Source organism: Cucurbita pepo, chromosome LG03, assembly GCF_002806865.2.
Source record: "Cucurbita pepo subsp. pepo cultivar mu-cu-16 chromosome LG03, ASM280686v2, whole genome shotgun sequence".
Taxonomy (NCBI): Eukaryota; Viridiplantae; Streptophyta; class Magnoliopsida; order Cucurbitales; family Cucurbitaceae; genus Cucurbita; species Cucurbita pepo.
In genome coordinates, this window is record NC_036640.1 from 254,629 (window position 1) to 270,496 (window position 15,868).

The following is a 15,868-nucleotide window of genomic DNA, read 5'->3' on the forward strand; positions in this document are numbered from 1 at the left end:
TGGGGGGGGGGGGGGGATCTGGAGCAAATATCAAAGTTCACACAGAAAGATAATTAGGGATTACGGTGAAATCTACCGACAAACTTGGGCATAATAACTAACACCATTATGTAAGTGCCTGTCCGATGCTTCCTTGATACAAGTAAAGAAATATATGATATTTACTCCATGAAGAACATTGGATAATTTATTGGCCAACTTGGAATCACGAGTGAAATTATTTTTCAATAATATCGTGCAACAACAAAAAGGTAATTTAGTAAATGCTACTCTAATTAGACTTGTGCTCGATTCTTATGCTGTATGAGTAGAGACCAAAATTCTGTCGTTCACAATCCAGTTCATTTTTTATCCCATTGGGGAGTTTGAAACGTTAAAAACTGTTTCTAAACCTAAATGAAAATTAACTTGCAAGGCATAATCTACTGAAGTTGCTTATCAATGCAACACTAAAGCATGCTATAGGTAAGTTCATTTTATAGGTTCTCAAACAACCTAACATAGAGAAGTTGGCTCCATATGGAAATTTATTACAAATTGTTTCTATATGTATGCAATTATGTTCGTTCAGCACTCGTCTTGAACAAAAACAAGCATATTAACAGAGGAACAACACCAGTGAAGAAGAATACAACAAACTTTTTATTATAATCACTATGAATTCAACAGCTGCTAGAGAGTAGAGGAACTGAAATATTTGTTCAACTTAGGAAGCTAACAATGTTGTGATTAAAATAAGCTAAGAAATCATGATTAACCGAACAACAGTGAAGCAGACTCGGCCTGTTTTTCATGATGATGACTCTAACCGACCACAAAGGAGGGGAAAAATTGAAATAATAGTTCGATCGAGGATGTTAAGGTAATAAAAGAAATCCATGCTAATCAAAGGTAAGGAAAAAAAAATCAAGATCAAAGGAACAACAAAGATTCCAAAGTATAACTAATTTTTCATCATAATGACTCTCAGGAATCACTAAATAGTAGAGAAATCGAAATGATAACTAATCGAGGAAGTTAAAGGTAAAAGAAACCTGGACTTATAGGGAAAAAAACCAAGAAAAACAAAGAAATCGTGTTTAAAAGAAGAAGAGGCAAAACTCCGAAGTACAACCGACTGTTCATCATAATGAACCTTAAAAACCACTGGAGATTTAATGTTCTAAAATAACAACCACTAGAAGGTAGAGAAGTCGAAACGTTTGTTTAATCGACGAAGGAAGTTAACAATAACAAAAGAGACCTACACTGAGAACGAAAAATGTTCGTTCAATCGAGGAAGTTAACGATAATGAAAGAAACGTGTGCTAAGGAAAAACAAACAGACAGAGCAATCAGATTCTCCTTCACTATAAGTTTACCGCAATATGATGCGTGATCACAGTCGATGAAAAATGGAGAGAAAAATACACAAGAAAGGAAAATCACATAAACGTTCGATTCGCTCACTTCCCGCGCAAAATGAGACAGATAAACACAAAAATTGGCAATCAAGACGATGAACTACCTGAAAGAACAAGAAACACAGAAATTGATATTAATAACGCTGCCCTGGCCAATTCCTCCGATTCCACTCCGTTTCTGCAATCCAAAACGAGACGAAAAATTAAGTTGTAGAATATAAAAAATAATAACAAAATTCAAGAAATGTCCAATCAAACATGAAATCATTAACCTCCGTAGGAAATTCAAGCGGTTCCTGGATGACTGGTTGAGATTTAGGCTGGTAGTGAACTCGAGGTGGAGGATGATTGACAGGTTTAGGAGGCGGAGGCGTGAAAAGATTCACAATATCAGTAAAAAGCAGAAAGATCGGCAGACCTAAAAGAACTATCTGAGTTCGATCCATCGGAATCCACGATGCAAAGCTCTCAAGAATCAGAAACTCGAAGTCCACGAGAGAAGGAGGTGAAATGTTTTGGGGGAAAGCAACACTTCCAATCGAAAATATGAAGCCTATTGAAGGCTAAACTTGTCCTCAAGAAATTACTTTGCCGGGCTTTGGGAATATCTTGAAATGAGATGAAATAACCCAACTACTACGGTATATATACCCAGTCCAAATGCACGTACACGATTCACACACATGGGGGCCCAATGGGCCTGGACCCAATAGTTCTTGGGCTTGAAGAAAACAGAAGGCCCAATATTTCGCTACGCCTAAAATGTAAATAAGAAATGCCCTGGTCTAACTATATTCTGCCCAAGTCAACCTTTCATATAACTGTTATGTTTTTTTTCAATATTTCTAATTCTTCAAATAAACCTCCTCGTATCTTCAAAATTGTTTTGGAAATTGCATTGTTTTTATTATAATATAGTTTATATGTTAATTAATAATTTCCAATTGTTAATTTAATTTAAATAACTGTGGGTGAAATTGTGCACAAACTTTATTTTACCGAAAAGTAAAACTTTACAGTTTGATAGATTATATTCAGTGAAACGTCACAATTCAAAAATTAACTATATTTTTGAGTTAAAGTTAAAAAAAATAATAGCATAAAAATATGTTCCCTCGTCCGCCCATTTTTGTAACTCACATCACAAACTTTATGGCTTGGAATAGAAGGAATCAGAGATTGGTCTAAACATTTGACCTTTGCAATGTTCACAACTGGAGCTTAAAAAAACAATAAAAGTCAGCAATAGTTGTACAAATTAAATTAGGGACCCACCGAAGCTTGTTCCTATTTTTGCGGGGGACCCACATGTGATGTATTTACCATCCTAACCCTGGTCTGTACAATCCATAGGTCCATATGGCAGGACTTGCAGGTCATTTGACTTTTTTTTATAGTCAATTTAGGTAAAAAGAATTGTTTCATTTTCAAATAAATAATCTTGACTTTTCCCATTGAATGTTTATCGAATTAATTCAAATTATACATTTGGACAAATAGATTACTATTTATTTATTTATTTATTATTATTATTTTAAATATGTGGGTGAAATTCCAACCTTTTGACTTTTAACTAATGCATGTTCTTAAAAAAAATGCATAATTGAAATGATGCTCACGTTGGCTCTTCTTTTTTTTTCTCTTATTCTATATAAAGAAAAATAATGAATAATAAATATTTTATTTTAAAAATAAATTCAGATGAAGATTTCATTTAAGAATAAGATGGTAAAAAATAATAAAAAAATAAAATTTCAGTTCTCTTAGCAATGGCAGAAATTGAAGCGAGAATAAAGGGAATAGAATGTTGCTGTTATAAATGCTTAATATCCCAAACAAACTATATTAAAATAACGGATTTATTGGATTAATTAAAACAAAGAATCATACCATGTGAAACTCAATCGACAAGATTTCTGGGGATTGATGAGATTCATGTATTTTAATTATATTATATAATACTCTTCATTTTCCCACCATCCCACCATCCACACAATCTACAAACTCTCTATTTATATATAATTTTTATTCTAATTACTGTTAATTAAGACTTAATTCAATTTTAGTATTTTTAAAATTCTTAAATCTAGTACTTTATTATCTATTATCTTTATAAAATCCCTAATTTAGTAGTTTATTTTTTATTTAATTTCGGTAATTTTTTTTTTTTTAATTTGGCATTTAAAACGTTCCATATCTAATAAATTCTTCATATTAGGGTATTCAAAGTAAAAAATATTTTGGTTATGAATTAAAGTGTTTAAAAAAAAAAAAAAAAAGAAACCTAGGAGAAGATCGATGGTAGAACATGGTGTGTCGGTGAAATATTATAATCGGAAGTGAAGTTACTGTATGATTTGTGAAAGAAACACGGTTTGGTCAATTTGTGTAACCAAGCTGGACATCATAACGAAACTTCTGGATCATCACATGATTCAAGGTTGATTTCTTCCATACAAGAAATTAACATTTTTATTTAAAAAAAAAAAAAAAAACTGCGTTATTCTTTCTGCTTGAAAAATAAATAAGCTTCTAAAATTTCCAACTAATCCTAGATTCCCAATTTCGAAACAAACCAAGAACAAATTTGTATCTATTTGCCACTACAAAATAGGGAAATATGCAAATTTGTCACGCAACAACATTGAAAAAAATGGCTATTCCTTCAACAATTTGAAAGAAGTAATCATTCAGAAGAGACCAAAATTTCCTTTTGTAGCCATCTATAATTATTCATACAAATTTCTACCATCAAATGATGATGTAACTCGTTCTAAGATTAGGCTAAAGCCAACAAAAATACTTGCACTCTCTAAAGAACAAAGTTGTATATCAAAAGAGCATTGGATCGAAAAGCCAGCCTTGAAATAAGAAAAGTTCAGTTGAAGTAAGGAAGTCGAGTTCGACAACTGCTGATTGATTGTCGACGAGGAGACGAGAGCTTCTTCCAATTGCCTCTAACAATTATTTATATCCTTAAATTAAGTGAATTTATTATCTAATATCTCTTACTAACATAAATACAATATTACAATATCATGTCCTAAATTACTCGGATATCATCCAAACCTAAAAATTATGCATGACTAATAATTATTAATTCATTCATATCGATCAAGATATGAATCTATTAGTATATATCAATCACAGAACAAGAATGATTCTTGTTTATCTAAATCGAATCGAATAGCTTACTATTAGGGTAACTAAACTCCATAATTATAGGTTAAGAATGAACAAAAATTGAATAAAAGAAGTTGAAATGGAAAGAACCTCTGTTGAAGCATGGAAAGAATTACTACATATGATCATCTCTTCTAATCTTGTTTAACAAAGCTGTGATTAAGGCATCTCTTTTCTCACCCCTAATTTCCTCTCTCATTCTCCTTTGTTCTTCTCTTTCCCTCCAACTTCTTTCCAACATAATCCTCTCATGTTCCAAAGCTTCCATGTTCCTTCTCCACTCCATTTCCCTCATTTCCCTCTCCTTTTCCCTTGCCTCAAATGCCTCCCTCCATTGCACCTCCATTTGCATTTGTTGATTCATGAAATCTTCCAATATTTCTTTCAAACGGCTACCGCTTCCCCCTCCGCCGTCCGTCGCCATCATCGTTCCTTTAACCTTCTTCCTCTTCCTACTCTTAACCTTCGTCTCGCCCCCGTCGCCGTTACTGTCTTCGTTTTCTTCCTCGTCGTCGGACGATAATGTCTTCATCTTCTTCTTCGATCCACTCCCACCGCTCTCCGCCTCCGCCATGAACATCCTTTGCATTCTTGCTCCGAAAATTGCTTTTAGCTCTGTGTAGAATGGAAATTGTTGCCTTAAATTTTCTGGCTCCATTGTTTCACAACCCTGTATATAATATTATATCAATTCCACGCCTTTGTTTATTGGTAAGATTTGATCCGGATATAAGCATGAAATTTTAATGATATTTTTTGTTATAATCATATGATGTAATATGATTGATAAAGATTATATTATAAAAATAGAAGAGATTTAATAATACCTTATAATGAGTAACGAGGTTTTTCCATTTACATTTACACTGTTCAGCGCTGCGATTGAAACCCTTTTCCTTCATTTTGGAGGATGTAATTTCCCACAAGAGCTTGTTTCGTTTGGTTTCCATGAAAGTCTGATCCAGCTCGGCTCTGATCGTTAAAAACTCCTTTGTTTCCTGAAGGCTCCATTGGGGGAATCTGTCGGTGGCGGCGGCGGCGGCGGCTAGGGTTGGATCGGCGGAGACGGTGAGGCTCGGGTGGAGATGCGACGGCGGACGGAGTTGAAACTGTTGCTGGTGGTGGAGCGGAATAAGGTGATGGGGATGATGTCCTTCCATGACTACACAAAGCTTGAGAAAATTATATAGATATCTGAAAGAGAAAAAAAAAAAGGGAAAAAAGGAAAGGGAGATCGTCGTTGGAAGAAAGAAAATGAAAGGGAAATTTTTTAATATGTGGGTTGGTGTGAAAACCAGATGTGAAATCGTAAAAAAAAGAGGGCAAAATAAAAATAAAATTAAAAAATATAAAATTTGGACATAAATCTGTTGACGCGGAAATGAAAAATCCCTGAATAAATTTTAAACTATGTTTTTTTTTTTAAAAAATATATTATTATTATTATTGTTATTTGAGTATCCCTTTTGTTCCCATTGCGTTTGCGCGTCGTCAGCCTTACGAGACTGTCCTTCTTGAGGTTGGAGGCTTTATTCCAACTTCTTCACGGCTGGTCCAATCTACACAGCCAGCTTCTATCCCAAGCTTCAATTATTACATAATATTTCTCCTTTTGTGTTTATAGTAATTTAATTAATGTAAAGTTTTTTAATTTTGAAGTGTGAAATTATTCTTTTTTTTTCCTTAGTAAATTACAATATTTCCATTTTAGTGAAAAGCATGATTATTATACTTGATAAATGCTTTAAAGGGAGGAAATTATCTATTATTTATTAAAAAAAAATTCGGAAAAGGGTCTATCCACGTCGTTTAAATAAAATAAAAAACGCGGTATTCTGTGATGTCCCACGTGGGTAAGCCTACAACGTGTATCCACGTGGCACGCATGCAGACATCATAAGGGAAAGTCCGGCGGACCCACAGGTCATATGGTTCACACCTTGACCAATACCAAGTCACTGCTTACACATCTTGACCCCACTTTGCCACGTAAGCAATTCCACCACATTACTCCAATACCAATCCACCACGTATCCAGAAGGTGGAAGGGAAACTTGGCAACAAAATAATCCAGAAGGTTTTTATTTACGAAAGTACCCTCGACATTTCTTGAACGACACGTCGTTCTAAACTGACTTTAATACTGGGCCGAGTAAAAAACTGTTGATGTGGTCAAAAGAAATTCTTTTACATTGACCGTCGTCTTCAAATTTCTACGCTTCCCGTGGGACCCACTGCAGAGCTGGCAAGTTGTTTTTCGTAAAAGATAGCGCAGCACCTTGATTCTCTTTTTCTACCAAATTCCAATCCAGCAAAGGTTAAATTTATAATTTACTATCTTTTAAGATTTGATTTGGAAGAACTTTAACATTAGGGAAAAAAATATGGTTTTTGTTTTAAATATTTTCTAGCATTTTCTTTTGAGATCATTAACATTAATTAACGATAAATCTCAGTATTTATATATTTGTTTCATCCCAATCTCGAGACTTGTGAACAAAAGTACGATACATTTTATGTTTTGGGTGTATATGGATTGAAGAACATACCATAACCCGATCGAGTTGGATCTAATCTAGATTAACCATGCTGAAGTCAATTAACACCCAAATTAAAACCCAAGTCCCAATTTAAGTTTTGGCGTGAGACAACAAAGGGTTAAAAGCTCGAAGGCTCACCTTAGTCAAGGTCGATGTTGATGTGGCCTTTCTTACTCTATAAGGTATGCGTTTAACACACCCCAATCTCGATGAGACATTACAGAACTAGTTGGACCTCCTCGATTAGATCGAATGGTAGGATCAGAAAGTCCAAATCATCTAAATTGAGACTTGGAAGGTATGAATGAATTTAAACGACAATGAAAGCAACGACTTGTATTTGTGGTAGAGCTTGGGGATAAAGATGGAGTGAGCCACAAGTAAGGGAAAGTCCTAAGGACTTGCCATGGCCCATGACAGATGTTTCACAAGCTTTGAAGAATATTTAAGAAAATACATTTATTTTCCTATAAAATTTCAACAAAATAACATTTTAAATTATATTTCTCATATAATACTAATTAATCAATCATATAGTTTTAATATTTTAAATCAAACATCCCAAATATTTCAATTGATAATTTTCCCCATTAAAATACGTAATTTTTTTAAATCTTAAGGGATTTTTTTTTTTTTTTTTTTTTTTTTTCTAAAAAACAAAAGAAAAAAAAATGAAAGGAAAAATGTGTGCGTAAGGGAGACCGGAATTCCAATGTTATCACTTTAAACGCTTTGATGATTTACGGTAAAACTGAAACGTCACACATTCCATGTCAGTATATGACATCAATCCTACAAAGATCATTATTTATTTTCTTTTACTTTTTTTTGGAATATTTATTTTATTTTTCTTTTTTCCTTTTGGAATAATTCTTTTACAAGTTTAAACCTGAGAAAAGGAAGAAAAGAAAAGAAAAAAAAAGTCAAATGTCAAAAGGAAAGTTACTGGACATAACTCGTTCACAAAATCTAGTCAGACTTTAAAAGTTAAAATGTCCAAACCTCATCCAATCGACGCCTAATTCACAAAAAGGAGGAAAATAAAAGACAAAAACATAAATCTCTCTCTCTCTATATATATATATATAGTTTCTTATCCTCACTGTTTTTTCCCTCTTTATATTTTAAATTTTATTTTTCTGTAGGTAAAAATAAATATAGTTCAACGGGCGTAAATTATGTTCTCAAAGTTGTAAATTTAAATTTCTATAGAATGAATGTTTTATTCTCCTCTCCAACTGATGTGGAATTTCACAATCTACCTTTCTTGGAAATCTAACGTCTTTGTCGGCACACCCTCTAATATCTAACTCTTATGCCATTTGTAATATTCAAAACTCAACGCTAATAGATATTGTCTTCTCTTAACTTGCAAAATCACGTGCATTAGGGCAAAAATGAATCATTGGGAATGAAGGGCAATAATGAAACATTTAAAAAAAAAAAAAAAAGATTGGCCAAAAATCACATCAAGTTCCTTGGTCTTTACACCCCAAAAAAGGCTTCCAAGTGTTGAAAATAATTGATTCTCTTTGTCTCTTTAATGGGTCTAATTAAAATTAATAATCGTACTCTCATATGATTTAGAGAGACAATTTGATCTAAAAAAGCTAAAATAATTAAAATATATGATTGTTGGGAGGGTATCTTGAATTGACTGAAAGAGGAAGAAAACAAAGTTAAGATGTACCATATTTTATTCTAAACATATCTTGATTTCATATATATTATTTAATTTTAACACTTTCAAAAAGTAATTTTAAATATATTTTTAACAAAAATTAAGTTCAACATTAGTACCCGACCTTATAATTTTAGTAACGTCCCAAATTAGACTTTAAAAAAATTATAATTTTAGTAAAATCTTAACTTAAATTACTAAAAAAACCTTTAAGAAATGGGCAATAATACATGACATTTCTGGGTTGGTGTGGTCCAATCACGGCCCAATTGAAGAGTAGGTGACATGAAATGGGTTTGTAGGGCTCCAAAAGTTTTGGTTGGTTTCAACACACAAGGGCGTGTTTGGAGGGCATCAAAAACCAAAAGATGCTTGAAGCTATGTGTATATATTTCTCTCCTATTTTATGGGATTTGTTTTATTATTATTAATATTAATATTATTATTATTATTATTATTTGTAGGGGTAAAGGGATGTAATGAAAATAATCATGCAAAAAGCTTCTTAATGAAGCTGAGTCTAAAAATGCAATTTAAGCAAACATAAAAAAAAAAAAGGGGGAAGCTGGTGGTTGGAGTGCCAAACAAGACCCACAATAACCCTTATTACTCTTTCATCCCAATCAAACGCTTAGGAAATAGACAAACACCTCCATTCTTTTTTATTCCAAACCATTTAAACCAAAACTAACCCTACATTCCCCCTTATTCTCTCTCCCTTTCTCGCCTTAATTCCCTTACTTTTACAAGTTTTAGAGGCTTTTTGACCAATGATTCCGCAACTTAGATTTGATTTCTTTGTATCCAATTGGAGAAGTGAACAAATCATTCGTCTTAATTATGTGGAAATCAAGATACATAACGACATGGAATGGTGAGGACGCTGACCCCTAAGAGAGTGAATCATGAGATCTCAGATCCTTTATAGAGGAGAGCAAACATTACTCATAAGGGTGTGAAAATCTCTCCCTAGCAACGAATATTCTTTATGGAGTGAACTCCCCCAACAAATATATGAGAAAAAGAACTTCGAGAGAACAAGATGACCCACCTCATCAATCTAAACATCTCAGTTTTTCATTTGTATTGAGCCATACTTAACTGTGTATAAATTACGTTGAATAATGAAAAATCAAGGATGGTACCCGTAAATTTGGATCTCAAATTTTGTTTGATTTTCTTTTGATTTATGGAATTTTGAGGTTAAATATGGAATTTTGAGTGTTGATATATTTATTAGAAAGAAATGGTTAGGAAGAATGAGGATTTAAAGAAAGAGGGTTAAGAATAATTTGATGGGAAGCAAAATGAATCAAAATCCATAAAACGAGGGACAAAGTGGGAAAGCGAGATAATAAATTAGCAGTTATCATTCTGTCTGTATTCGAGGAGTTCGATTAAAGAAGAAATAAAAAAAAAGAAATAAAAACTCAAGAGAACAAAGAGAGAGAGAGAGAGAGAGAGANAAAAAAAAAAAAAAAAAAAAAAAAAAAAAAAAAAAAAAAAAAAAAAAACACAAAGCCACATCTCAACATCACCATGTTCCCACAGAACGGCCCCGTTCCGACCGTTCAACCTTCTTGGCGTAGCCGACAAAATTCCCTGACCCCAAAAGATGAGGATTATTAATTTGATTAACTATTTAATTATGATATAATTAGCTTTTAAAAATATATTAAATTCTATGAAAAGACGGTTTCTCTTCCAAAGCATCTGAGCCGTTACCCCGCAATACTCACTCACTCACACACTACTCTCTCTCTCTCTCTCTCTCTCTCTCTCTCTCTCTCTGCTTCAACAGTGACTTTCTCTCTCCCATTTCGCTTCTACGGCTCCATTTCCCTGACATTACTCTTTGATTTCGCTTCACGGGGAACTGCTTCGTTCTCTCTTTTTCTCTCTCTGGCTCTTTAGGGTTAGGGTTTCGGCATTATGGTGTGAAGGTTCTGTGGACTGGTTTGGCTGAGGGTTTTGGGAGATCGAAGCCGAGATTGAGGTTTTTGAGTCTGATGGGGAATTGTTGCAGATCTCCCGCGGCTGTTGCGAGAGAGGATGTGAAATCGAGCTTTTCAGGACAGGATCCCAGCCGTCGGGACTCGAATGCGGGAAAGAAGGCTCCGGTTACGGTATTGAATGGCGTGCCGAAGGAGAATATTGAGGAGAAGTATTTAGTGGATCGAGAGCTTGGCCGAGGCGAGTTCGGCGTTACGTACCTTTGTATAGACCGCCAAACGAGGGATTTATTGGCTTGTAAGAGTATTTCGAAGCGGAAGCTGAGGACGGCTGTGGACGTTGAGGATGTGAGGCGTGAAGTCGCAATTATGAAGCACTTGCCCAAGAATTCGAGCATTGTGAGTTTGAAGGAGGCGTGTGAGGATGAAAATGCAGTGCATTTGGTGATGGAATTGTGCGAGGGCGGTGAGCTTTTTGATCGGATTGTGGCGAGAGGACATTACACGGAGCGAGCGGCTGCGGCTGTCATGAGGACAATAGTTGAGGTTGTGCAACTCTGCCACAAGCACGGGGTAATTCACAGAGACTTGAAGCCTGAAAATTTCTTGTTTGCTAACAAGAAGGAGAATTCCCCTCTCAAGGCAATAGATTTTGGATTATCTATATTCTTCAAGCCAGGTTAGAGTTTTGATTGGAATGTAGAATTTACAATGTAGCTTCTAAGCTCGATGTACGCTAAGAATCGCGATTCCTGGATAGTGTTATTGCAATTTTTCAAATTGTTCTGTTCTCTGCGTTATTTAGGATTGAATTAGTACAGAATTGAGCAGAAAAGAGTCACTTCTAGTTGAAATGCGTTTTTTGGCTTTTTACTAGTACCCAAGCGTTTATAGTTGTTACTATGTCTTCAATTTTGATTTCCTGGTCCCACTTGAGATCAAACTATCTAAAATTGGGTCTAGCTTTCCTTCCATCAGATCCAGGAATTGTGTTTCTGGCCATAGATGGGTAAACTTTTGGAGCTTATCCTTCGACAGATAAGGATGTTATCTTCTCTACCACATTATACTACGAAGTCTTACATGTTACAAGTTCCATTCCATGAAATCTCTAAGTTGTAGAAAGTCTTTAAGGCAGTTTTCCTGCCGCCAGATGGAGGAACGAACTTACACATTGAACCTGCTAGTTAGTACTTCAAAGAAGTGGGAACCTATGAGGAAAGGTCCCATTAACAGCTCTTGTTAAGGATTTGGGAGTAATGGTGATGTATTTTCAATCTTATGTGGAACGTTACACCTATATATGAAAATAATTGTTTTAATCAATTTATTGCTTTCAATGCTACTGACATTTTCCCCATTCTTGAGACAATAGATGTGACCTTACTAAATTTTACCAAAATTATAGGTGAAAAGTTCTCCGAAATTGTTGGAAGTCCATATTACATGGCCCCGGAGGTGTTGAAGCGAAATTACGGACCAGAAATAGACATATGGAGTGCAGGGGTCATTTTATACATCTTGTTGTGCGGAGTTCCTCCCTTTTGGGCTGGTAATTAGTTGCATAGCATCCCTTGTGGGTTATAATCAATTATTGATGACTAATGTCTGATTACTTTGCTTTCATGTTCCAATGACTATTACGTATAGCTAATTGAAACAAAATGCTCTATTGAATCAATTGTACTTTTTTCATAGAGACTGAACAAGGGGTGGCTCAAGCTATTCTCCGTGGGCTGATAGATTTCAAACGTGATCCATGGCCCTGTATCTCAGAGAGTGCTAAAAGTCTTGTGAAGCAAATGTTGGAGCCAGATCCAAAGCTTCGTTTGACTGCAAAGCAAGTTCTTGGTAATTTACATATTCTGACTTTTGACTGATTGTATTTCTTGGCAATAGGAATGAAAGGACTATATTGTTGAGCTAACACAAACTTCTCTGTTATTGACGTGTTTAGGTGTTCAAGTTATTAGCCTTATGTGTAATATTAGTTAGGTGTTTACTTGGAAATTTGATCAGACTCTGGGTTATGTGCTGCTTCATTTTTGTGTACAGATCATCCTTGGCTTCAAAATATTAAAAAAGCTCCAAATGTTCCACTTGGAGATGTTGTGAAATCAAGGCTCAAGCAGTTTTCCATGATGAACAGATTTAAGAGAAAGGCCTTACGGGTTGGTTAAATGCTTCCGAATATCGTTTTGTTGTTTGATTAATGCATCTTAAAAAATAATTCAATGGGACCCTGTGACAGGTTATTGCTGATTTCTTATCCACCGAAGAAGTTGAAGATATCAAAGAAATGTTCAAGAAGATTGACACTGATAATGATGGTATTGTTAATATCGAAGAACTGAAGGCTGGCGTTCACAACTTAAGCTCTCAACTCGGCGAGCATGAAATTGAGATGTTAATTGAAGCTGTGAGTGTTCTTATTTACCAAGTTGGCAGTCCATTTTTTGTTGTCTAGTTTAAAAAACCTCCAAGTGAATCCAAAGTTCCTCCTTAATCATGATCTGGTATTATGACTTTCCTATTGCCTATTCTCAACCTGTGTGCTGTAATTTCCATATAAGCTAGGGTGAGTATCATAATGATTGGGCATTATGTAAGGCAGCACCTGAATTAATGTTTTCACATCCTTGAGAGCTACTTTCCAAATATATCTCCATGCTCATAATGACACAATTTCTTTGTATGCGCAGTATGAAATATTAAATTATGTGTTAAAAAAATCATTGCCACACTTTGAATGGTTAAGTGCTCTTTGGTGTAACAGGTTGATACCAATGGGAAAGGCACCTTGGACTACGGAGAATTTGTTGCAGTGTCGCTTCATCTACAAAGAATGGCGAATGATGAGCACCTTAGGAAGGCATTTTCGTACTTTGATAAGGATGGAAACGGTTACATCGAGCCAGACGAACTTCGTGATGCTTTAGTAGAAGATGGAGCAGATGATTGTACAGATGTTGCAAATGACATCTTTCAGGAAGTAGATACAAACAAGGTGAACCTTGACTTGGTTCCTCTTTCTTTTTGTGTGTTGACTGTTGTGCGCAAATCATAAAATATGGTTGTGGATAAAATGCAGGATGGGCTTATAAGTTATGACGAATTCGTAGCGATGATGAAAACGGGCACGGATTGGAGGAAGGCTTCTCGGCACTACTCTAGAGGAAGATTTAACAGTCTGAGCATCAAGCTGATGAAAGATGGATCGCTAAACTTGGGGAGTGAATAATAATAATAATACAGCGATGATTTGGAGGAGAGAGTGGATTTGTTGGTATTTGGTTGATTCACATAGAGAAGCACTGTAACGTAACATTGGGCTTACATCTGAGAGTTGCTTTCTTGTGTGCTTATTTGTTGGGTGGGGCCCGGCCCATTCGATTAGGATATGGCGGCCCATTAGCGTGATTGCAGGCTCAGTATGTGTCTAATTGGCCCCACCTAAAATGTTTATGTAAAATGTGATGCCTCGAAGTTAACCCCAACAGTACAGGTTCTATTCTATGATATTACTACAACCTACTCTTTCTACTAATGCTTGCTTTTAATTCTGCTGCAGACCTCAGTCAGAGCAGAGCTGAAAGCCTATTGTTTCCGTTTCGTAACAATTATTGAGCTTAGGTGGGGCCCTTCTTTCCCTACCATTCAAAGTCAGAATAAATTAATGCTTTAGTTTAGGGTCTATTAGCGGCATAAAGCACCGAATTTATGGCGCCACTTGCCAGTGTTAGTGCTCTTCATTTATTGGATTATAAAATGACATTGACATCCACGTGAACTGGACAGCGCCGTAAATCCACCAACTGAATTAATGGATCTTGGTCTGCAAAATATAGCGCACCAAACCAATGGGTATTCAGTGAAAATCTGAACGCTTCGTTTTATATGGTTCTTTATATAGCAGCAAACCAATGGGCTTTTTTATATATTTTATTTTATTTCAGCTCCTCCATTTGAGTTTATTGGGCATTTTTTTTTTGTTGTTTTATTTTTTATGGGGGCTTATTCGGCCTCGGTTTTAGATAAATTGACTATTCGAGGGAGTTGAAAAGCGTCCGTGCAGTATGGAGTAGTGTTTTTGAGAGCCCAAAATTAGAGTTGTTGGAGGAAGATATGAGCGGGTCAATCCATCGAGGGAGAGTCGTTGAAGAGGGAACGGATTGATTTGCAGATCGAGTGAGAGGTAGAGTTGTAGAGGGAACGAGAGGTCTGAAGGTGTGATGGTGAAACGACGATTTTAGAACACGAGATAGATGAGGGCTATGCACCAACAATGTAGTTAAACAATGTGGTGGGGCTCATCTCAGATTCTTGCTGATGCAGCTGCTTGAGGATTTGCACTACCGGGGGGGGGCTAAGGCTACTGAAAACATTTGGGCCACAGACATTTGATGTAGGCCCACTCTTCATTGCAGAGTTAAAACTGAGGGGATAAATAATTCATTTTTGTACTCGTATTGGTTATCATCCGAGTAATGTGAATAGTTGCGGTTGCACATTAAAAATATTTAGCTCTGATATCGGCCCATGGGCTGCTGCATGAAAGCCCATGAGGCCCACGACGCCTTTTTTCTTCAACTGAATGTATTGATGTATATATATTAAAGATTTTTTCTTTTAATAATTATGAGTACAGTTAGAGGAACATTTAAAACCTATTAAAAAATCTCAGCCAATAGAGTTTGGAAGTTGTCACATTTTTGTAAAAACCCATAGCATTATTAGCTGCTTTTGTGATGATCTAATAATGCTTTTATTTTTTAAATAAATAATAAATAATAAAAACTGAGAATGTTTGTCTGAAAGGACACTGTCCATCAACATTAGGTAGTTGCCTCAGCAGTGCTTCTTATTCATTACTTTTCCATATTACATTATTTAGTTAAAAAAAATTGATACTTACTCGTCAATGGCTACTAGCTTAATTAAATCAATACGGTAATCTATACACGGTTTTCAAATAAAATTGATACCTTATTCTATATCAAGAATCTTCGATCATTTAGGGTTTAGTCAGAGGTTCATGCACCATGCAATGCAATGAATGATAAGTTGAAATTTGTGCGGAGAATTCATATCCANTGATTGGAAATTACT

At 35.2% G+C, this 15,868-nt stretch overlaps 3 protein-coding genes across 3 annotated transcripts in view; 1 reads left to right on the forward strand and 2 right to left on the reverse strand.

Moving 5' to 3' along the window:
- The window catches only part of LOC111790868 (selT-like protein), a 3,495-nt gene extending 1,495 nt beyond the window's left edge, over positions 1–2,000 (reverse strand). The window contains exons 1-2 of the mRNA XM_023671975.1: positions 1,676–2,000; positions 1,508–1,581 (exon numbers count right to left, since the gene is read on the reverse strand). Coding sequence (XP_023527743.1) covers positions 1,508–1,581; positions 1,676–1,849 — 248 coding nt within the window. The 5' untranslated portion in view covers positions 1,850–2,000. The remainder of the gene's footprint in view (positions 1–1,507; positions 1,582–1,675) is intronic.
- Positions 2,001–4,576: 2,576 nt separating this feature from the next.
- On the reverse strand, positions 4,577–5,907 carry LOC111790867 (trihelix transcription factor GT-3b-like). The gene is made up of 2 exons (XM_023671973.1): positions 5,414–5,907; positions 4,577–5,256 (listed from the first exon to the last, which is right to left on the reverse strand). Exons 1-2 carry the CDS (start codon positions 5,744–5,746, stop codon positions 4,702–4,704), a joined length of 888 nt encoding a protein of 295 aa, XP_023527741.1. The 5' UTR covers positions 5,747–5,907; the 3' UTR covers positions 4,577–4,701.
- Positions 5,908–10,552: 4,645 nt separating this feature from the next.
- On the forward strand, positions 10,553–14,306 carry LOC111790866 (calcium-dependent protein kinase 13). Its single transcript, XM_023671972.1, has 7 exons — positions 10,553–11,438; positions 12,168–12,311; positions 12,458–12,610; positions 12,815–12,930; positions 13,011–13,178; positions 13,536–13,766; positions 13,851–14,306. The coding sequence occupies exons 1-7, from the start codon at positions 10,817–10,819 to the stop codon at positions 13,998–14,000; spliced, it is 1,584 nt and encodes a 527-aa protein (XP_023527740.1). The 5' UTR covers positions 10,553–10,816; the 3' UTR covers positions 14,001–14,306.
- Positions 14,307–15,868: the final 1,562 nt, after the last annotated feature.